Genomic DNA, 23429 nt, shown 5'->3' on the forward strand with positions numbered 1-23429 from the left:
GTCAGCTGTGTTGTCGATGCCTCGAGAGAAAAGAAAGTGCGAAAGCACCAAAGTGACTGAAGGATTGCCGTAAAGCAGTATCTCTGGTTGTCCGATGTGTATGACGTCATTGACATTTTAAAATACTTTTTAAAGCAAATAAGTGACTCTAAAAAATCTAACACCAATCAATGTGTAATTTCTTTGCATCTCCTTTCGAATACAACATTCAAATTACTAGACAAAAAATTATATCCTGAGAAAAGTGGATTTTGATGGCTATAGCTCCATAGACCTCCATTCATTCTGCACTCGTCCTGTGAGCGCCCTCATATGGAACCAGAGTGGAACTGCAACCAGTTCAGAAGCCGGAAGTTTACTGAGAGTGGAACTTCTCCCCACATTCTCTGCGCCAGACCTGCTGGTTATAAAGCATGGTAAGGTACAAAGGAAAAGCACAATGAAATGAAATGAATGTATACGACTAGTTGAAGTTTTCTGTGCTTTATCCTAACATTACACGAAGTAAATGCCTGCATTAAGTCAGGGACCACAAAACATGCAAACGAATAAAAACATTATAAACTGAAACTGTCATATTTACCTTTTTTGAAATAATCCATTACATCATTACACCTGCTGAAACACAAGCAGCATGAACTAAAATTATCAGTTCCACATGCATGCCCTGGAAACTCATGAATATTTATGTGCTCCGAGTCCGCCCTCTGAAACCAAAATATACCATAAGATACTGTCACGTGATGTGCTACTGGAGAAGATTGCCCTTTTAGGAATACAATTAATAGGGGAAAGATTGGCAGTTAAAGGGGTGGTTGAGTGTGATTTCACTTTTCTAACTTTAGTTAGTGTGTAATGTTGCTGTTTGAGCATAAACAACATCTGCAAAGTTACAACGCTCAAAGTTCAAAGCAAAGGGAGATATTTGCTTTTAAAGAAAAGGACTACAACAAACGGCTGGTTGGGACTACATTCCTCTCGGGTTAGTGACATCACTAACCCTAGAATTTACATAAACCCCGCCCCCGGGAACACGCAGTCCATGTTGAGAAGAGGAAAAGTTGTTTTATAAGAGTACATTTGTGAGTCAGCTCAAACTTTAGCATCCATCTTTTCACATGCAATAGAAAGTCACTCTGTGTGCATCTCACAACAGTTCATATATGAGCAATTTATAGATTTATCATGACAGAATATCCTAATTGAAGATAGTTAACTCCACATCAGCAACATAAATTCATCAACTAACCATTCAGAGACGTCCTGTTGCATTCTACATGTTGTCACTTCTTCTTGAGTCTCTCCATCTTTGTCTGACTCCGTTTAACATTAAAGGCAGAACAGTTTCTGTCATTTTAGTGTGTCTGCGTGAGGTAATAGCAGCTGCTAACACACACGAGCTCTTGAAACCCCGCCCTCTGCAGCAGCTCATTTGCATTTAAAGGACCAGGCACAAAACGGTGCGTTTTTGCAGAGACAGGGGTAGCTGCAGCTTGGAGTAATGGGCGTGGAGAGAGGTAGGGGCGTGGCAGGAGGTAGGGGCGTGGCAAGAGGTTTCTCATTGGTCAAAGGAGTTTCCTTCTTGGCAACTGCGTTGGCCAATCAGCAGTAACCATAGTTATACGTCATTCCCTTTAGCTAAAAAAAATCGTAATTTCCTTTAGACGGAAAGAAGATGGCGGAGGAAATACTTTGCTTTACATCTTTCAGCTTGGGTAATTATTTAATTGTTGTTGACAGACACATGTTACAGTGAGAAGAATTAATGAGTCCATTTGCATCGAAGACATCAGAGTCGGCGATTTATATCGATGTCCGTTCTGTGCTCTCAGTGTTTTTAGACCATGTGAATATCACAGCATACACAGTCATTTGGAAAGCCACAGACTTCGCGCGGTTCGCCATGAACGTAAGTATGAGTTCAGTTGTGATATGCATGCCTGTTATAACTTGTTAAGGTTATAGATAATAACGTGAATGTTGATGTGAACGTATCATAATTGGTAACTTATGACAAACATGTTTTTGCTTTATATATGAATTTTCCTATTTTAAATTGTGTTTGATGTTTATGATTCTTTTAGATTTGATCAACTTTGACTGCCACTTGGAATGCAGACAAACCAAGCACTTTCACTGCTTCCACTGCTCAAAAACCCTAATTAAAAAGTCTGATTTTATAAAGCACATAAATATGTGCAAAGTAGTCAAACAGATGGTGCCTTTGTCTCATCAGAGTAGTGACACATCTCCAAAACCGGTCCAGTGTGCGTCTTTGTCTCATCAGAGTAGTGACACCGCTCCAAAACCGGTCCAGTGTGCGTCTTTGTCTCCTCAGAGTAGTGACACAGCTTCAAAGATGGTCCAGTGTGCGTCTTTGTCTCCTCAGAGTAGTGACACAGCTTCAAAGATGGTCCAGTGTGCGTCTTTGTCTCCTCCCAGTAGTGATACAGCTCCGAAACTGGTCCAGTGTGCGTCTTTGTCTCCTCCCAGTAGTGATACAGCTCCAAAACCGGTCCAGTGTGCGTCTTTGTCTCCTCAGAGTAGTGACACAGCTTCAAAGATGGTCCAGTGTGCGTCTTTGTCTCCTCCCAGTAGTGATACAGCTCCGAAACTGGTCCAGTGTGCGTCTTTGTCTCCTCCCAGTAGTGATACAGCTCCGAAACTGGTCCAGTGTGCGTCTTTGTCTCCTCCCAGTAGTGATACAGCTCCAAAACCGGTCCAGTGTGCGTCTTTGTCTCCTCAGAGTAGTGACACAGCTTCAAAGATGGTCCAGTGTGCGTCTTTGTCTCCTCCCAGTAGTGATACAGCTCCGAAACTGGTCCAGTGTGCGTCTTTGTCTCCTCCCAGTAGTGATACAGCTCCGAAACTGGTCCAGTGTGCGTCTTTGTCTCCTCCCAGTAGTGATACAGCTCCGAAACTGGTCCAGTGTGCGTCTTTGTCTCCTCCCAGTAGTGACACAACTTCAAAGATGGTCCAGTGTGCATCTTTGTCTCCTCCCAGTAGTGATACAGCTCCGAAACTGGTCCAGTGTGCGTCTTTGTCTCCTCCCAGTAGTGACACAGCTTCAAAGATGGTCCAGTGTGCATCTTTGTCTCCTCCCAGTAGTGATACAGCTCCGAAACTGGTCCAGTGTGCGTCTTTGTCTCCTCCCAGTAGTGACACAGCTTCAAAGATGGTCCAGTGTGCGTCTTTGTCTCCTCAGAGTAGTGACACAGCTCCAAAGATGGTCCAGTGTGCGTCTTTGTCTCCTCCCAGTAGTGATACAGCTCCGAAACTGGTCCAGTGTGCGTTTTTGTCTCCTCCCAGTAGTGATACAGCTCCGAAACTGGTCCAGTGTGCGTCTTTGTCTCCTCCCAGTAGTGACACAGCTCCGAAACCGGTCCAGTGTGCGTCTTTGTCTCCTCCCAGTAGTGTATGAATCAGTAAAGGGATGAGTTTTTTCAGTTCTATGGACTGCTACTACAGTATGAGTCAGTAAAGGAATGAGTTTTGACTTAGAACACAAGCCTTTGATGACATTCTATTGACGTTTCAAAAAAATGAATTGTAAAAATGACAATTGAATAAATGTATTTTGTATAAAATGGTGTTTGTTTTGCTTAATTGATTAATGTCCCTTACAAGTTTGTTAAACTGTTTTTACTTCATTTTATAATTATATGGTGAGTGTTTGATCAAACATATGCCTTTATACAGCAAAAACACTTGCTGTACCATTATTATAAAAATAACATTGCTTTTAGTTTGTATGTACTTTAAATGAAAGTTCAAACTAGTATGACTTTAGTTGTGTCAGGAGACATTTTTATCTTTAAAATAATTATTTAATTTGTTTTTTAATGATATTTTTATTTTATTAGTTCAAGTACAGACATTTCAAGTATAATGCAATAAAAAAACAAGATTAACACAAGGCATTGTAAATGCTCAAAATGTGTAAACCAGAGAATAACAGTAAGTATAAAATGCACATAATACAAATAAATGCAAAAATAAAAGTTTATAATATCAAGGTTATAGATATTTTCAAAAACTTTGTTTTGTGATCATGTTTGAAAGGCTTTCAAAGTATACTGTGTGATCAGTGTTATAAAAGGTAATATATTAGGGTTTCTTTTATTTTTGTCTTATGAATATAAAACTTCGCCAAAATATTTGAATTATATAATTTTGTTGGAAACAAAGTAAAATGTCATGAGGTTCTAAATTAAGACAAATGTTTCTCATATCTATTTTAAAGTCAGTCCAAAAAGAAATAGAAAAAGGGCAATACAAAAATAAATGTTCAATATCTTCAAGTGATGTGTTACAAAAAGTGCATTTATCACAAACAATGTTTTTTAATGATTGATCCTATAAAAAGTCGCGGTGGTGATGACGTCATGTAACCCGCGCCATACAGAAGGTTTCGAAGGTAACGTACTTTTGAATGTATTCTTAATATCATCATTGCTATTTTTACAGTGAAAGAAATGTATTTGGTCTTGTGTAATTATAGTGATTAAGGTTATGGCTCGCTTTCATAGACCGTAAGCACGCTTTTATGCGGATCAGGAAGCTTTTCGCGTCCAATAGAAAATACTCACGGCACGCCCCATACCTCACGGCACGCCCCATTCCTTTCCGACCTCGTGGCACGCCCATTGCTCCAGTCTGCAGTTACCTCTACTTGTTTTTGCAAACCCTCAAAAAGTGACAACTTTAACTTGCTATATAAAAATATCTGTGGGGTATTTTGCGCTAAAACTTCACACACACACTCTGGGGACATCATAGATATATTTTACATCTTGTGAAAAGGGCATTATACCACCCCTTTAACATAAAATTGATATAAAATGGACGTTCCATAGTGGCCCATAACTTGTCTCCAATTGGTCAAGTTTGGTAGTTCTAATAAGTCTCCAAAAATAACTATATATATATATATATATATATATATATATATATATATATATATATATATATATATATATATATATATTGTTATTATTATTATTATTATTATTATTTAAATATTATAAATAGTTAATAAATAAAATGAATAAATGTTAACAATGACAATTTAATCTAATTCATGTATTTTGTTCATGTTATTAATAATAATTGTAATAATAACAGATATTATTATTATTATATTTCGATAAATATAAATAGTTATATAAATATAAAAGTGAGTTAAATAGGTTATTTAAGGGGTGTGGGTGGGCTTAAAACATGTTTACATGTTTACATTAAAAAAATTACATTTTCATTACATTCATTTCAATCATAGAGATTTCAATCTTCTCCAGTAATATTTATAATTTTAAGTATTCAGTATTTTTTTAAAACGGCTGGTCACATGGCAGCTGTTACTTTTTACAATACAGATTTGAGGTTGACCAATCACAGTCGTCTCTGATCATTGGCTAGAGACGCTTATTTAATCATTATAGTGAGAAAGTTCCGAGAGTTTCCATTTGTACGACAGCTTCTGAACCCATACAACTAATAGATTTAATCGGTTATACTTTATAACTCGCATACATTTCCAAAAAGACAAAAAAGTTCCGAATATTGCATAAATGGAGCATTCGGGTTTTTGAGCCGATGAGCGCCCTCTGGTGGAACATTGAAGGATTGTTTGTGTGACAGTTCTGATGTTTTCCTCTAGTTACGTGATGTAAGGAAGTACAGGACATATATAGTTAAAAAAATATGCCTGTGAGTTTGATGTAATGACAAAACATGGTTTCACGTTATTTTTTATTTTTATCGGCCGTCGCCATCGCTACATTTAGGGACGAACAAGAATTCTGTGAGAATGAAAGTTGTAATGAAAGAGAGTTCGATAAGAGTCACTTTTATAGCAATGTGAAACACTGTGGAGAAATACCACTGGCATTATCACATAAACTACTAGGTAAGATACAGATATGAGTGCCAACATGCTATTGTACACGTTGATATGTTTTAATAACTTCTGTGTGTTTTACAGATGCTCTGCCTCTTGATGAGGTTGATGGTAATGTTATTCGTACTGTGAAGAGAAGTGTGTTTTCAGAGTCTCAGCCCTCTCCTCTGAAAGAGCCCCTGACACTGGCTGCTGTGTCACAGGTCAATAAACCCATCCACTCATCATCATTTACAGAGAACTTGTGCTTCACTGCAGTCAAACCTGGGGATATTGTTGCAGTAACTGTGTATATGTAATTTATGAAACAGAAAAATACAATGGAGCTAGTGCCATCTAACCACCAGTCAAAAGTTTGGTCACACCCACCCATTCTTTATCATTTTTCTTGTCCACATTTTAAAATAGTAATAAAGTAATCATCATCATCACCACCAATAACATTGTCGTCGTCAGCATAATTTTGAACTTATTCAGGCTGTTGTTACAAAGAAGTACACTTCATCATACTTTTAAAAAGAGAAATTATGAAAATAATATAGGCTACTTTAAAAGAATATACTTTGGTGCAAACTGAATATAATGTTTCGGACACTTAATTGCATCATGTTAACTGAAATTAAATGAACATTTATTATAGTTTGTAAGAAACGGTCATGAAAGTATACTTGTTAAGTGGCTTTTTATTTAATTAATTTTGTATTATCTGCAATAACTGTTTTTTAAAAGAAACATAGTTTTCCATTTTTATTTTTAACACTTATTTTTTACACGGGTGAAGCAGATCACTAAAAAAATAAATAAATTGAACCACCCAACTCCTCAAATAAATGTCTACTTTAGGTTGTGGGCAAATTATTTTTAGCTATTATACTCTATATATATAGCTATTATATATAATGCTAGCTTAAAAATTGGACCCAACACTTACATACCAATAGAAACACTTTATCATACATTTATTTAGTCACAAACAGTTCATTTATTGCATTGAGTTAATTAATTCAGTTAATTTAGTGTTTTTTGTTTGTTTTTGTCAGTTATACTTTTATTAATTGATTCAGTCATAAAGCTTTTATCAGCTAATGAACTCGTGGGCCACTTGGACTCTTTACAGAACCACCAGTGGTCTGAGGATCACAGTCTGAGAAAACTGCTTTAAAACCAAACTGGACCATGGTACCACCACAGTACTTTTGTGTAAATGTTGTTTCTGCATATATTCAGGCTCTTTTGTGTATTTCAGGATGTGTTGAGGAATATTTTGGATCTGAATGAGTCTGTGATTCAGAATGAAGAGTTTGTCCGTTGTGTCAGTGGTGGGAAACTGTTTCCTGGCTCTGTTCCACTGGCACACAGATACGGGGGCCATCAGGTAAAACTGACCGTCACTTCAAACCCGACAGCGATGGCGTAAGACAACCAGAGCAAACATGTCAACCATGTGTTATTATTATTATAGTTTGGTTATTGGGCCGGACAGCTGGGGGATGGAAGAGCACATTTGTTGGGTGAATACACAAACAGGTAAAATCATCCTTTTCCATCAGCGTTCAACACAAATCATCAGTTGTTATTGTCAGATGTGACTTTTCTGTTGTAATGCATGTCAACTTTCCCATAATGTTGTTTAAGATTAAAGAATGGATAGTGTGATCTATACTTACTGGTTTTTCAGCAAATAGATGATTCTGGCATTTTTTTAATCTAATTCTCACTTAATGCTTAAACATGCGTCTGAACAATGACATCTCTCAGTTTAGAACTGTGACAAGTGTTAACCGTTAGAGCGGTATACAATCTCTCTTTTATCCAGAAAGGGTGAAAGATGGGAAGTCCAGTTGAAAGGCTCAGGAAAGACACCGTACTCAAGGTGAATATCAGTTTCTGCTGCTCAATATTTTTTATATGCTTTTTAAGTAATTCTGAGATATATTTAGTTGTAAATGATCTTACATTATGACTCATAGTGTGTGATTCTGTCTGGCAGGAGTGTAATGGTTATGCTGTTTACTGTACATGATGTTTTGTGTGCAGGTCTGGTGATGGACGGGCTGTGATTCGCTCCTCTGTGAGGGAGTTCCTGTGCAGTGAAGCCCTCAGGTACACACACACACACACACACACACACACACACACACACACACACACACACACACACACACACACACACACACACACACATGTACCAGCAGAGCCCTCAGGTACACACACACACACACACACACACACACACACACACACACACACACACACACACACACACACACACACACACACACACACACACACACACACACACACACACACACATGTACCAGCAGAGCCCTCAGGTACACACACACACACACACACACACACACACACACACACACACACACACACACACACACACACACACACACACACACACATATATATGCACAATATATATGAATGGACATGCACAAGAAGAGTAATATATTTATCATATTCAAATGTTTGGTGTTGAATATTATTTTTATTTTTATTTATACTTTTTCCATTTTTTTGCCTTTATTGTTTGTCAGTCTGGTTGTGAGTGAGGAACCTGTTTGGAGGGATTCGTTTTATAATGGCAGTGTCATAAAAGAAAGAGGTAAAATACGATCAGATTTGGAAAAATCGAGTAACTAAGTTCTTTATCCTCCTCAGCTTTATGTGATTGTTCTCTGTATCTATCAGGAGCGGTTGTTCTGCGTCTGGCCAAGTCCTGGTTTCGTATCGGTTCACTGGAGATATTAACTAGAACTGGAGAGTTAGATGTCCTACGGTATATTAACTTTTACTTGGAAGAGTGATATTTTTTTCTCACTCTTACTTGCTTTTTAATTTATTTTAATTTTTAATTTTCAGGACATTGTTGGACTTTGTAATTAAAGAGCATTTTAAATCTATAGCAACAAATGACCCTGACAAGTATGTGGTGAGTATCTGTGTCTCTCTGCTGTTTAGCTGTAATACAAGATTATTTTATATTGTCTGATCAGTCTCACTATATTTGAATGGTTTTCATGTTGTGTGAAGGTGTTTTTCTCTCGAGTGCTGAATGAAACGGCACATTTAATCGCCCACTGGATGTCGGTTGGTTTTGCTCATGGTTAGTTCACTCTGCTTTACTTGTTTAGTTATCACATAGATTTATCATTATAGATCGAGCTTAATATGCAAAATGCACAACATCATGATCTGCATCTTCACACAGGAGTCTGCAACACAGATAACTTCAGTCTGCTTTCTATCACTTTTGATTATGGCCCATTTGGATTTATGGAATCATATGACCCAAGTATGTTTCTTTGTCTAACTTAAACTTTCATAATATTAGCAATCATCTTCCTATACGTTTAGTTTTTAAGCTTTTTGTCATATAACATTTCACACACACAGACACACACACACAGACACACACACACACACACACACACACACACACACACAGACACACACACACACACACACACACACACACACACACACACACACACACACACACACACACACACACACACACACAGACACACACACACACACACACACACACACACACACACACACACACACACACACACACACACACACACACACACACACACACACACATATATATATACAATACTGCAAAAGTGGAACATTGTATGAATAGTAAGCTACTTTAGATCTACTATAAATTTTGTATATACTTACAGTATAATATACATGGGTTGAGGGGCATGATTAATTGCATACTTTTTTTTAATCCATTACTTGTTTTATTTTACTTCATTATATTCTAATAAGTTAAAGTGAAACAGACAGCCATAATAATAACATAATAATTCTATTGTTAAATGTGTGTTATTGCTTCAGCATTGTTTCCTCTGTATAGATTTTGTCCCCAACACGTCTGATGACGAGGGCCGGTACAGTATAGGAGCTCAGGCTAATGTTGGCCTGTTCAATCTACAGAAACTTCTAGAAGCTCTGAAACCACTGCTGACCTCAGATCAGCTTTCACAGTAAGAGATCCTTTTATTTTCTGTTGGTATTGGTCTGGAATAAATAAGGGTGATTCGTGTCAATTCATTTACTTCAGATCTCAGCAAATATTGAGAGAGTATCCACAAATCTACCATCAAAGGTGAGCCTGTCATTAGACAATATAGATCACTGTATTCCTCTCTGAGTCGTTCCTGATCTCACTTTACTGTTTCTGTTGTAGATTTCATGAGCTGTTCAAAGCAAAGTTGGGCTTTCTGGGAAATGAAGAAAAGGATTCATATGTGATTGCATTTCTTCTAAAGGTAAATATTAGCTGGATTGTTTTTTCTCTAATTGTACTATAATTAATTCATGTGATAAAGTTATTTGGCCATTCTCAGGAAATGGTGTCATTTGTGACAATAAAAAAAAGAAATAAAAAAAAGTAAGGAATCAGTAAAACACACACACACACTGATATATATATATATACACACACACACAATTTCATTATAAACTTTTTTAATTAGATAGTTTTTTTTTTAGAATTATATATTTAACAGCCAAACTGTCAGAAATAGTTAAGTCCAGTATGGTATCAGTAGTAGATCACACAAATGGCAGCATTTCCTGAGAATGACCCATATAATGTTGTGTGATGTGTGATGTGTTGAGCTAATGGAGGACACTGGAGCAGACTTCACTATGACTTTCAGACAGCTGAGTGAAGTGACCCTGTCCCGGCTTCAGAAGGGATCCTTTGCTCCGGTACGTTTCCTCTCCATTCACTCCCACAGCAGCCGCAATATCCATAATCATGATTTCAGTCCATTAACTGTGACTGTGTCTCTCTTGACAGTCTTTGTGGGCTCTTTCAGACCTCTGTCACACAAGCATTTCAGAGACTGGGTTCAGCTGTATTTACAGCGTCTGTCAAGGTAATGTTGCTGTAATGTAAACTCGAACTCTTTAGAGGATTAAAAATGAACATCACTTGATGTGTTAATCGTCTTCTTCAGGATAATGAGTGACTCAGATGAAGAACGGCAGCACAGAATGCAAGGTGTGTTTTTGTATATGTTATATGATGCAGTGTTATATATTATGTGTTTATATATTGTTACAGTAACACTACCGCTGAAATGTTCATGATTGGTAAGATTTGTTTTTGAAAGAAGTTTCTTATGCTCACGAAGGCTGCATTTATTTAATCAAAAATACAATAAAAACAGTAATTTTGTAATACTATAATATATTTTTATACTATGAGATATTATTACAATATAAAATAAATTATTCTATTTGAATATACAATATTTGTGTAATTAATATATTTGTTCAGCTGAATGTAATTTATTCCTGTGATCATTTCTCCAGTCTTCAGTGTCACATGATCCTTCAGAAATCATTCTAATATGATGATTTGCTGCTCAAGAAACATTTGAAAACAGTTGAGCTGCTTAATATTTCTGAGGAAACCCTGATACATGTTTTGATTAATATAAAGTTCAAAAGAACAGCGTTTATTTGAATCTTTTGTAATATTATAAATGTCTTTATTGTCCCTTTTTATGCATCCTTGCTGAATAATATTATTAATTTCTTTTTTTTTTTAAAGCCTTACTGACCGTAAATGTTTAAACGGTAGTGTGTGTTTTTTTACGATGTGTTATGTTGTATTTAATGTTATCAGTAATTTTTCTATTGTTCAGGAGTAAACCCACGGTATGTGTTGAGGAACTGGATGGCTGAATCTGCTATCAGAAGAGAAAAATGACTTTTCAGAGGTATTATTATTACATGTGATGTCAAACTAATATGCTGTCATGATCATGCTTATCATATATCTTAGAGTGTTTGCTTTAATATATTACTGTGAAATGAAGACTTGACAATTATACATACAATGTAACATCTTCAGACAGAGCATTATGGCTTGTTGACAGTATGTTTGATGTATTTCTAGGTGACACTGTTGCAGAAGACTTTAATGGAGCCATTTATGGAGCAGGAAGAGGCTGAGAGAGCCGGATATGCCAGTAAACCTCCATCCTGGGCTCAGCAGCTGAGGGTCAGCTGTTCTTCCTAACTCAGGGTCGAATGAAAAAAAAAAAATCATGAATTTCAGCATCATTTGAACCAAAAATATTGTTTATGACATTGTAATCACACTTCCTAATGGATGATCTGATTGGAGGATGCGCCATGTTTGATGTTATATATGGACATATATGCACGTTATATATGGACAATGGACATGGATGTCTTTTGTAATATTGCTGTTTCTGCATTTCTACAAAAATGCAAAAATCTTTGCATCATGCATCTCGTTTACTCCCGTTTAACAATTAGGCATGTCAAAATCTGTTAAACAGTTAACTTTGCAAGACCTTATTTATTATGACATTCCATTAGCAATGATGATATAGCATATTTGTAATACAAATAATCTGATTAGGTGCGTAAGTACAAAGTATTTACATATTTTAGTCTGGTGGTGTAATGCAAGAATATTAAACAACAAAATAATTAAAGATGTGTGTCCTAATGTCACGCCGAGAACTTGTTTGGCGGTCAGTTCCTCAGTCCAACTACAAAAACATGTCAATTAGCTCTATCTGTCTTCAAGATCATTGTTGACTGCGCTTTTTCAGCATTGCTGTCATCAGTTCTGACATGAGTTCGCCACCTGGGGGCGCTGTTTGTAGAGGTGTAGTTCTCTTTGGTGGAGCTGGAGGCATTTTTCTGATGGAGCCGGCGGATGGTTTGGCAGCCGGTGCAGGAGCTGGTGGTGGAGGTGGTGGTGGTGGAGCTCCACCTGCAGATGCAAAGTTTTGGGGACCAGGAGGAGGAGGAGGTGGAAGGGAGGTAATGGGGTCTGGAGGTGGTGGGGGGAGCGAGTCTCCCCCGTAAGGTGCAAAACTAGGAGGCGGTGGAGGAAGAAAGTCAGGGGGCAGCTCGGCATCTTCTGGAGGAGGTGGTGGTGGAGGCAGGTCATCCATGGGTGGAGGTGGGAAGGAGGATTGTGGGAATCGAGGTGGAGGAGGAAACTTGTTGACTTTGGTTGTGCTGGCAGGAGGAGCAGGGGGAGGAGGAGGCAACATGGGGTCGGGTGGTGGAGGAGGCAGGGTTTCCATTGAAGGCGGAGGTGGTGGGAAAGATGTTTGGTTGCCAGGACCCTTCAAAAACAAACCAAAAGTAGCATTCAGGAGCATTTCAGATAAATGATGAAATTACAAGGGGATTAAAACAGCTCTAAAGGAACCGTCACCCTTTGTGGAAAAGTAGTGTGCTTAATTTTACTGCTCTTGAAGTATACTTTAAATCTTTGAAGTATATTTAAAAATATATATTTTCAGATAATATATTATTAATTAAATAAAAGGCCACTATATGTGTATTTAAAGACACTGCACTTTCATGACTGTTTCTTAACAGAGTTTAGTGCAATTTTAAAAAGTGTACTTTGCAATCATGACAAATTAACAGTTATACTTTTTAAATTATGGTTTAGTAATCTTCTGCAGTACATTTATTTTGATATTGACAAACATACTAGAGCACATGCAAATTTGATTATAATTTCAACTGTAGTGTGTTATTCGTTAATACATTTAATGTTAATATATTTTAAATTTACCAATTGGCAACTTCATCATGACAAATGTGTAATTAAATATTGAAAACATGTCAAGTTTCAATAGAAATGATATATGTATATTTTAGTTTACTATAAATGCTTCTCAGTACATTCGGCAGTAAACTTCATATTTCATTGAAAGTAGAAGTAATTATGAAATGTTATAAAATTATGTACTTAAGTGTGTTAATAAATTTAAACAATTTTGTTTAATTGCAATTAACATGCAGTTAAGTGTCTGAAAACATAATAGTTCACACTTCAGTATGGTCCATGAACTTATATTATTTATGGTATTATATTATGGTGTTCTTCATTACTAACTGATAGATTTAGAGGTACCTTGGTGTCCTTTGGAAGCTGAGGAGCGTGTCCATTCGCAGCTTTGGCTGAAAGATAAGCACAAAAATGTCATCAAAATCCTTTAATATATCAAGATCTATGATACATTTTATAACAATCTATTTAGCTCATTATCTCTACCTTTAGGTGTAGGGGAGGGTGTGGATGCACTGGAGGAGGCCTGGATAGTGCGGTTAGCCCAGCTTCCAGTGCCGGCTGCTTTCCTCACAGCGGCTTTGTAGTTTTCATATAACTGCTTACCATACTATGACAAAATCATGACAAAACAAGACCGTTAATAAAGTAGAAGAACTCTTTTTTTTGACAAAGTAGACAGCTCACAATAGGACCCAACACAATACAGCTACAATTTACAGTATGTTTTTGCATTGTAAACTATAATTTATAATTTAATTTGCTGCATAAAGTTCAACTTAGTGTCTTCTTGCATTAATCATACAATCATTATCTATTTTGGTTTTTGGTGTGTGGCCTGGTTTCTGCTCACCTTTGCAATACGTATCCCAGTCACCCACAGAGTCATGGTCAACTCATCATCACAACACAGATACTTGATGTATTGGGATTCTTTTTGAATTTGAGGATGCTGAAAGCAGATCACAGTGACCACATGAACATGACACACACCTGATATACACACCTGAGAAGGCCAAGATAATAACACTTCATTTAGTTGTTTTCGCTATTGTTTCCCTGTCATTCTCTACAGATTTGTGGAACCATTCATTTTTCAGGGATTGAATCTTTAATCAATGTTTTTTTGTTTTCAAAACAACAAAGGGTTTGGTAACAACTTACTAGGGTTTTCAGTATTAGTTCATGCTTTGCTAATATTCATTTTTCTTCAATTGGACAGTTGGTGATATTAACATTGTTTTGATTCCATATGTTATTGAGCTGCAGTTGCATAGCAGAGACAGTGGATGGCACACTAACCTCCTGAGACCCTGCGACCTCATATGAGGACATTACATTTTTGCCTCTTGACACAATGATAGTCAAATTTGTAAATCTTAGACATGTTGGCCACATTTAGGGACACTGCCCACACCATCTTGTGGTGATATCACAACATTACACCAATGTCAGTCAGAAGAAAATGGCTGGAATATCAGCAAAACACTTCTACACCAGTTCCCGAAAGAAAAATGACCCAGGTAAAAAATCTATTCAAATTATATGAATGAAACAAATGTATTTATGTACAATACTGTCTCTATCATCATACGGGGATTACAATTTGACATATTTTAGTAATAGTAGCACTCTAGGACATCAGTAAATGTGAAGTACTCGTTTGAGGACATTGGAACTATATTACGTTATTTATTCTAACATATGGTTAAGCTGGTGGGACGTTTGCCCATATATATTTAGAACAATAATACCTTAGTAAAAACCTAAAGTAATATTGACAAACTATATATCATTTGAAAGCTTACAATCTCTAGTTTTCATATTTGGTGGCTGTTTTTTTTAATAAAATCAATTTGCAACAAGAATATTTCATATTCATTAGGCGTGTTTAGGCCTTTATTTTGAAATAGAAATAAACATGAAAAATCATGAAAGATTGGTAGAAACCTCAGTTTGTTTTCATGCCAAGAGTTCAAAAGATAACACTAATTAAATGTTATGAGAAAAAAAGGTCTGAAAATGTTTAGAATACAAAGAAAAATTTTATGGATTCTCGATTTGTGATGCGGCAGCGAGCTATAACGCACATATGTGCTCTTTTTATGTTTATTAGAGGTTGAAATCAAATCAAATACTGCCAAAACACCCATACTATTTCTGAATAGGATGTATACTTCATAAATTGTATGAAATTATGGAAAGACATGGTTCAGATCACTCAAAACATATGAAAATGGAGACGCCCTTATATGGTCAGTAAGGAAGCTGGCTGTCCATCTAGTGAAAAAGTTTGGTACTACGCCCAAATAAAATCTTACTGAAAGCTCATTTTTTGAGATATCAACCTAAAATTTGGAACACAACTTGTTTAGATTTTTGGCTTTAATTTTCTAGCAGTTTTAGAGTAAAATATATTTTATAATATATATATTTTATATAAAATATAAATAATTATATTTTTACATTCTATATTTTCATAAACTCAAACTTATATAACTTTTTTTCTGTTTCACTTTCATAATTTATTTCACTTCTACAATAATCTGGCAAATGTCTTCTTAAAAACAATACCAACCATATATCTATATTCCAAAGCATTCTTGAATTACAACCATTTAGTTTGTTTTTTGATTGCTAGTACTATGTCCTCACATGAGGACATCATATGGTAAATGATAGACCCACTGTCCTCACATGAGGACATCATTTTCTGCAAAAACTACTTCCTGTACAAAAACAAATTTTAGTTATTATACTTATTAGGTCCTACTTATCCCAAATAGCAAGAACAATTATAAAATGCACACCAGGCAAACTCTCGGGTCTCAGGAGGCTAAAATCACAATTTGATTGCCAGTGCCCCTCATGCCACACTTTAGGATTAGTCCTAAATATTGCTAAAATGAACCACAAAAATATTGTGCTTTATAATTTTGAATTATTTCATACATACAAAGAATGTATGTCCCTTTTCTGTTGGAGTCGGGGTTTAATTGTGCATGTATTACATTTATTGCATTTTTTGCGTTTTATTTCCCAATTGCTTGACAAACATAAAACACAGCCCACCCTAACCTAATCATAGCCTGAAACACCCTTGATGATTTGTCATGCTTTCTTAATGAGATGACTGAGATAACAAATGATTTTATGTGGGGAGGGAAAGGAGTTAAAATAGCAAGGAAACATTAATTGCAAGTTATAAAGAAGGAGGATTAGGATTGATTGACTTAGAAGTTAAAAAGAAGGCCATAAGGGTAAAAACGATGAAAAAGTATTTATGTGATAAAGTGGAGTATGGATGGAAAGGTTATATGAAGGATGTCAAGTCAAGTCAAGTCAAGTTTATTTGTATAGCGCTTTTCACAATACAGATTGTATCAAAGCAGCTTCACAGTATTAAATTAAAATAATACAACAAAGTTTGTTTCAAGAGGAATTTATTGATTGATAAAATTAAATTAAATATCCCCAAAATATCCCCAACTGAGCAAGCCAAAGGCAACAGTGGCAAGGAACCGAAAAACTCCATCAAGTGACCTAATGGTGTCCTAAAACTCCATCAGGTGACCTAATGGAGAAAAAAAACCTTGGGAGAACCCAGGCTCAGTCGGGGGCCAGTTCTCCTCTGGCATTTATGAGCTAGAGGCCGGATTGTAGTTTGAACTGTAGGATTATATGAATGCCTGGCTGAAGAGATGCGACTTTAATCTAGTTTTAAACTGGGAGAGCGAGTCTGAGCAACGAACAGTATCAGGAAGACTATTCCAGAGTTTTGGAGCCAAATGTGAAAATGCTCTCCCTCCTTTGGTGGTTCTGGATAATCCTAGGTATGACCAAAAGCCTTGAATTTAGTGATCTTAAAGAGCGCGATGGATTATAGGGCGATAGAAGATCCGTTAAATAGACTGGAGCTAAGCCGTTTAGGGCTTTATAAGTCAGTAGCAATACCTTGTAATTAATACGGAACTTTATAGGTAACCAATGCAGTGATGATAAAATCGGTGTTATATGATCATATTTTCTTGATCTCGTAAGAACTCTAGCGGCGGCATTTTGGACTAACTGTAGCTTGTTTATTGAGGATGCAGGACAACCAGCTAATAAGGCATTACAGTAATCCAGTCTCGAGGTCATGAATGCATGGATGTGCTGGACAAATGTAGTGGATGTGGGGAAGAAGGGCTTTTTATGGGATTGAAAAAGCCGATGTATGACAAAATGCCGCTGTTTTATCAGGAAGTGCTAAGTGTGTGGGCAGAGGTCATAGGAAATATAAAGTATGAGTGTGAAAATATAAATCAAGTTTTAAAACAACCGATATTTTTATATCCAAATTTTAGAATGAAAGAGAGAGTGTTTTATGACAAATTGTATATGAAAGCAGGAGTGAGACAAGTTAAGGATATAGCATATGATGTAAGAGGGTTCTTACCTAATAGAGCCTTATATGATTGTGTTTCGGCGTGGGATGATGAAATCGAAATGTCAAAAGTGGACTCGATGTGTGAAAATATTAAAACAAGTCTGCCCAGAGCCTGGGTAGAGAGTATTGAAAATGAAACTGTTAAACCTGGGGAATGGGGATTGCCAGATTTGTATTTTGACGGAGGTGATGGGAAAAGACTACTAGAAGATCCACTAATATGATGTACACATTTATTTTGAAAAAAGAGATTAAATTACCAGCATCAGAAAATGTGTGGCCTAAGGTGCTCCCTGGCTTAAAGGTTAAGGAAATTTGGGAAAATCTATGTGTAAAGTACAATGGAATAGAATGTGAAAACCTGGATTTTAAATTAAGACACAACAGAATCTACAGGAAAGTGGTCCTCCACCAGATAAACAAGAACATAAAGAGGGATTGTGATGTGTGTAGATCTGCTCCAGAAACGTTGATGCATGTTTTTTTAGAGTGCAGAGAACTTGATGGTTTTCATGAAAAGCTAAAAGAGCTAATCAAAGAAAACTGGAGGGAAAATGTTAAACAAGATGAATGGAAAAAAATTGGAGATTGTGTAGACTATAAAGATATGAAAGTGAATCTCTGCAATTATGTACTGAGTCATGCAAGATATGCAGTATGGGCAAGGAGAAACTAAGCGTTTTATGAAGGGAAAACTTCTCAGTTCTCGCGCATGCGCCGTGGCGCTCTCGTGAACTCACGTCAGAGGCCCTGTGTGGGAAAATTAATAGTTGAATTGTTAGGAACACATTCAGCAATGAAAAGGATTTCTATTTGTATCTATGTAATTGCCTACGTCAAACTATGCGACTTACACACATAAATGTATTGTGATCATTAGAGTTTGTGGTTGCGCAATAAAGACTCTGGATATATGCGGTACAAAGAAATCTCCTCTCACAATAGGCCAATGTCTGGGTATCTGAGAGAAAAACCTGGGCTGCGTTTCCCAAAGCATTGTGAGATAAGTTGATCGCAGAGGACACTGGTGGCAAATGGTCTTCACGATCAACTTCACAATGCTTCTGGGAAACGCAGCCCTGGACTGGAGCTCAGAGCCACTGCAGAGAGAATTACACAGAGCTGGCCAGTGAAATGAGACAACAGATACTCACTGTCACACATGCCTGGTATTATTATGGTTACAGTTATAATGCATGGATTGATTTGCACAGAAACAGAGTTTGATCAGATCAGAGAAGCTCTTCCTGCACATATTCAAGGTAATGTTCCACAATGGTTTCAGTGTCCCAGGACAGCAGTGAGCTCAACACTGCACAGCTGTGTCTTTAAAACACTTTGGCCAATGGACAAATGAGAGGCTACTTTTGACAGTTTGCATTTCCTCTATTACAGTGGTGAGATATTATACCTTCTATAATAAGAATAAATGAATAAACATCATGTTACACACAAAAACAAGCAAACTGTAAATTCAATAATCTTTTATGCTCTGTCTTCTGTTTGCTTTCTTGTGAACATGATGATCATCAGATTGACCCATCATTTCAGATGAATATGATCATTTTGTGTAGGCTAAATAAGTCTTCATCCAAAATGAACGTTATCTTATTACATTCAAATTATTATGTAAATACACTGTACAAAAAACACTTTTTTTTTTTTTTTTTTTTTTACTGATCGGTGATGGGACCGAGAGTGAAACTTACAAGTGTAGAATAGGTTAAAGAAAAACAATGTCGCAATGTGAAACCATCATGAAAGTTTAAATAATTAAGTAACAAAACAAATTTTCAGTTCAAGAAGAATTTCTTAGATGATGACTTCCGAGCAACTTCACCATTGATAAATGTAAAACCAGTTCATAAGAGACATAAGGGTGCATTCCTGTACACAAAGAAAATGTATTAAGGTTTCATGCTTTTTCAAACTGTCTTTGGATCTGAACCAAAAGTAAAAAAACAACAACAAACAAACAAAAAAACTTGCAGCTGCACATACAGAAAAAATAAATAAAATAGTAATGTCACAGTCTCTGCGTCTTCGGTCTCTGTGTCTTCAGTCTCTGCGTCTTCGGTCTCTGTGTCTTCAGTCTCTGTGTCTTCAGTCTCTGTGTCTTCAGTCTCTGCGTCTTCGGTCTCTGTGTCTTCAGTCTCTGTGTCTTCGGTCTCTGCGTCTTCAGTCTCTGTGTCTTCGGTCTCTGCGTCTTCGGTCTCTGTGTCTTCAGTCTCTGCGTCTTCAGTCTCTGCGTCTTCGGTCTCTGCGTCTTCGGTCTCTGCGTCTTCGGTCTCTGCGTCTTCGGTCTCTGCGTCTTCGGTCTCTGCGTCTTCGGTCTCTGCGTCTTCGGTCTCTGCGTCTTCGGTCTCTGCGTCTTCGGTCTCTGCGTCTTCGGTCTCTGCGTCTTCGGTCTCTGCGTCTTCGGTCTCTGCGTCTTCGGTCTCTGCGTCTTCGGTCTCTGCGTCTTCGGTCTCTGCGTCTTCGGTCTCTGCGTCTTCGGTCTCTGCGTCTTCGGTCTCTGCGTCTTCGGTCTCTGCGTCTTCGGTCTCTGCGTCTTCGGTCTCTGCGTCTTCGGTCTCTGCGTCTTCGGTCTCTGCGTCTTCGGTCTCTGCGTCTTCGGTCTCTGCGTCTTCGGTCTCTGCGTCTTCGGTCTCTGCGTCTTCGGTCTCTGCGTCTTCGGTCTCTGCGTCTTCGGTCTCTGCGTCTTCGGTCTCTGCGTCTTCGGTCTCTGCGTCTTCGGTCTCTGCGTCTTCGGTCTCTGTGTCTTCGGTCTCTGCGTCTTCGGTCTCTGTGTCTTCAGTCTCTGTGTCTTCAGTCTCTGTAGCGGCTCCTTATTCACCATCAGCTGATCCTTAAACTACAATTAAACACACAGAGTCACATATGGAGTATGAGACATTACTGCAGTCACATCACATCAGTAGATTCATTTCAGATCAAACACAGGCAGAGATACATACAGAGTACATTAATATTACAGCCAGAGATATAAAGGTGAGGAGAACATCAGAGCTGTTGTTCTGCACGCGGGTGAACGTCAAGATGAAGAAGATCCTGATCAAGACCATTGTGAACAGATCATCGTGTCAGGACCACTTCCCACTTACCGTCGTGGAAACGAAAGGTTCAGTCGATTATTCGCATTATATGAATGATGTGATGAACAGAAACTACTCTCTCAATTAATTGTAATCTTTTCTGGGAGTGATCTAGATTCTTCTGTGACAATGTCCTGCAGCCGAGAGTCAGAGCGGACCTCCTGTCGGACAACATCTATGTACTAACTGATTAAATGATAATACGGCATATGTAGTCCATTCCATAGAGACTGTGTGTGTTCTCAGAATAATGAGAACAAATAATGTTTATTACAGGATCTAAATAACTGAGCAGTTAAACTCGCTGTTCTCCAGAAAAATCCTCCAGGTTTTGCACATTTTTAGGTTTTCCAGAATCTTCTGCATATTTGACACCTTTCCAACAATGACTGTATGATTTTGAGATCCATATTTTTACATTAAGGACAATTGAGTGACTCATACACAACTATTACAAAAGGTGAAAACATTTACTGATGCTCAAGAAGGAAACGGTGTATTAAGAGCAGGGGGTGTAAACTTTAAACAGGATTATGATGATGTGTACATTTTGTTTAAAGATCATCTTTTTTTTTCATTCAGTACTGCCCTTCAGAAGCGAATACTTCCCGGTTTCACAGAAGACAAAATAATTACAATTTATCCTGTTCATGCAATTTAAAAAGTTTACACACCCCAGCTTTTAATGCTTTGTGTTGTATCAGTAAAAAATTTTTTTTAATTTTTTTATATATATATATATATATATATATATATATATATAAAACAAATATTTTACTAAAATATTCAACTAAATGTTCACTAAAAAAAAAAAAAAAAAAAAATTCTTCAAGAAATACTGTGTAAAAATGAAGTTATTAAAATAATATGCAGAGAAAACCAAGTCCTATGTTTGGTGGACCCTTTGTGTTACAAACCTTATTAATATTCCAAAGTATTCTAAATTATTTAGATTAGGTTACAAAGCTTGTGTAATCTAACGAAATATGTTACAAATTACTGTATTTTGTAATCTTTAGTAAATAATCTACTTACAAAATAGTGTCTCCAGTTTATAATGTGGATCATTCTTCAGATCAGAGAGAAGCTTCACGTCTGATTCTCCTAGTTTATTCTCAGACAGATTCAGTTCTCTCAGGTGTGAGGGGTTTGATCTCAGAGCTGAAGCCAGAGCAGAACAACCTTCATCTGTGACTCCACAATCCCTCAACCTGTAGAGAACAATGACACACTCTTCACTCTCTCAGTTCAGATCAGTTTAGCAGTGAATCCATTATTAAAGAGAAAATACAAACTTAAAGCACAAATAAAATGTTTTGATGGATCATTGGACTGAGATCTAAAATGTCACAGAGCTCAAAACATGATTATTAAACATCTAGTCTTTAGATCTGTACTAATACAGTACGTATGGAGTAATGATTTGTTTTAATCATGTAAACAATATTTTAAAAACAGTCCCTGCAGAAAGATGAACGTGATGAACTGCAAGAATAAATCCAGCATGTTCTTCATTTCTCAGTTCTGAATGTGTTGAGATCGAGTCGGTTTAAAATCAAGAGACTGAAGTGTTGATTGTGATGTGACAGTGTGTATTTCAGTGACTCAGTCCTGCAGAATCATGTTCCTGAAGAGCAGCTCATGTGTTCAATCTGTAAGAATTGATAAATTAGGAAATGCCGGACAGTCTGTTTGGGGAGCACCCAGACCCTGAGAGGACAAAGGACCTCTCTGGAAATTACCATTTGAACTCACACCTCAGAACACATCTCTCCTCCTCTTCCTCACTCCCCCTCTCACATGCTGAGACCACATGTAAATCACCCAAGAAAATGTATAGTTTACATACTTGCCAACCTTGAGACCTCAGAATTAGGGAGATATTTAAAGGGGGGGCTCAATTTTAACATTGAGCTCATTTTGTTGTAAATTTTGAGTGCTGTCAATACAGAGAACAATGACAAAAATCGGTGTTGCCTACACCGTCTTATCCTCTTTTTAAAATTTGCACCCTGTTGACTTCAATGGGGCATATTTTAAACCTGCTTTTACAAGTGCAAGTTTACATTACAAGTGCACAGGTCATGTGAGTGATTCCTTTAGAGTTAACACGGGTGAATCTGACTGCAGTAGATGTGAAAGATATGAATAAAGTTCATTCGGCCAGCGCTCATACCTGTGTTTACATCCTGTTTTCGGTTGAAGTCCAAAGTAGTCGATTGTCGAGTTCACGCGCATATGTTTAGTTACCTATGATCACGCGCGTGAACTCGACAATCGACTACTTTGGACTTCAACCGAAAACAGGATGTAAATACAGGTATGAGCGCTGGCCGAATTAACTTCATTTTAACGGATGGTGTAGCAATATTGTTGTCCAGGTGGAAATCG

General features: G+C 37.2%; 2 protein-coding genes and 1 long non-coding RNA gene across 3 annotated transcripts in view; 1 reads left to right on the top strand and 2 right to left on the bottom strand.

Moving 5' to 3' along the window:
- LOC309509954 (NACHT, LRR and PYD domains-containing protein 3-like) overlaps positions 1 to 23429 on the bottom strand; it is a 113332-nt gene that overhangs the window by 47527 nt on the left and 42376 nt on the right. The window lies entirely within an intron of this gene.
- LOC309509978 lies at positions 5756 to 7997 on the top strand. Its single transcript, XR_014210135.1, has 4 exons — positions 5756 to 5908; positions 5984 to 6102; positions 7146 to 7772; positions 7937 to 7997. It is a non-coding gene; the product is annotated as an uncharacterized lncRNA (long non-coding RNA).
- LOC309509969 (amyloid beta A4 precursor protein-binding family B member 1-interacting protein-like) lies at positions 12253 to 14686 on the bottom strand. Its single transcript, XM_082184995.1, has 4 exons — positions 14368 to 14686; positions 14001 to 14124; positions 13860 to 13906; positions 12253 to 13056 (listed from the first exon to the last, which is right to left on the bottom strand). Exons 1-4 carry the CDS (start codon positions 14401 to 14403, stop codon positions 12508 to 12510), a joined length of 756 nt encoding a protein of 251 aa, XP_082041121.1. The 5' UTR covers positions 14404 to 14686; the 3' UTR covers positions 12253 to 12507.

This window comes from Leuciscus leuciscus (genome assembly GCF_965113295.1).
Source record: "Leuciscus leuciscus genome assembly, chromosome: 11".
In the NCBI taxonomy this organism is placed as follows: domain Eukaryota; kingdom Metazoa; phylum Chordata; class Actinopteri; order Cypriniformes; family Leuciscidae; genus Leuciscus; species Leuciscus leuciscus.

Excerpts from the sequence above, each read along its gene's own strand:
- LOC309509969 (XM_082184995.1), bottom strand. The coding sequence starts at position 14,403 with ATGACTCTGTGGGTGACTGGGATACGTATTGCAAAG. Across the intron at positions 14,125-14,367 it reads CTGGGATACGTATTGCAAAG|TATGGTAAGCAGTTATATGA; the intron begins GTGAGCAGAAAC and ends ATTTTGTCATAG. Across the intron at positions 13,057-13,859 it reads AGCTTCCAAAGGACACCAAG|GGTCCTGGCAACCAAACATC; the intron begins GTACCTCTAAAT and ends TTGTTTTTGAAG.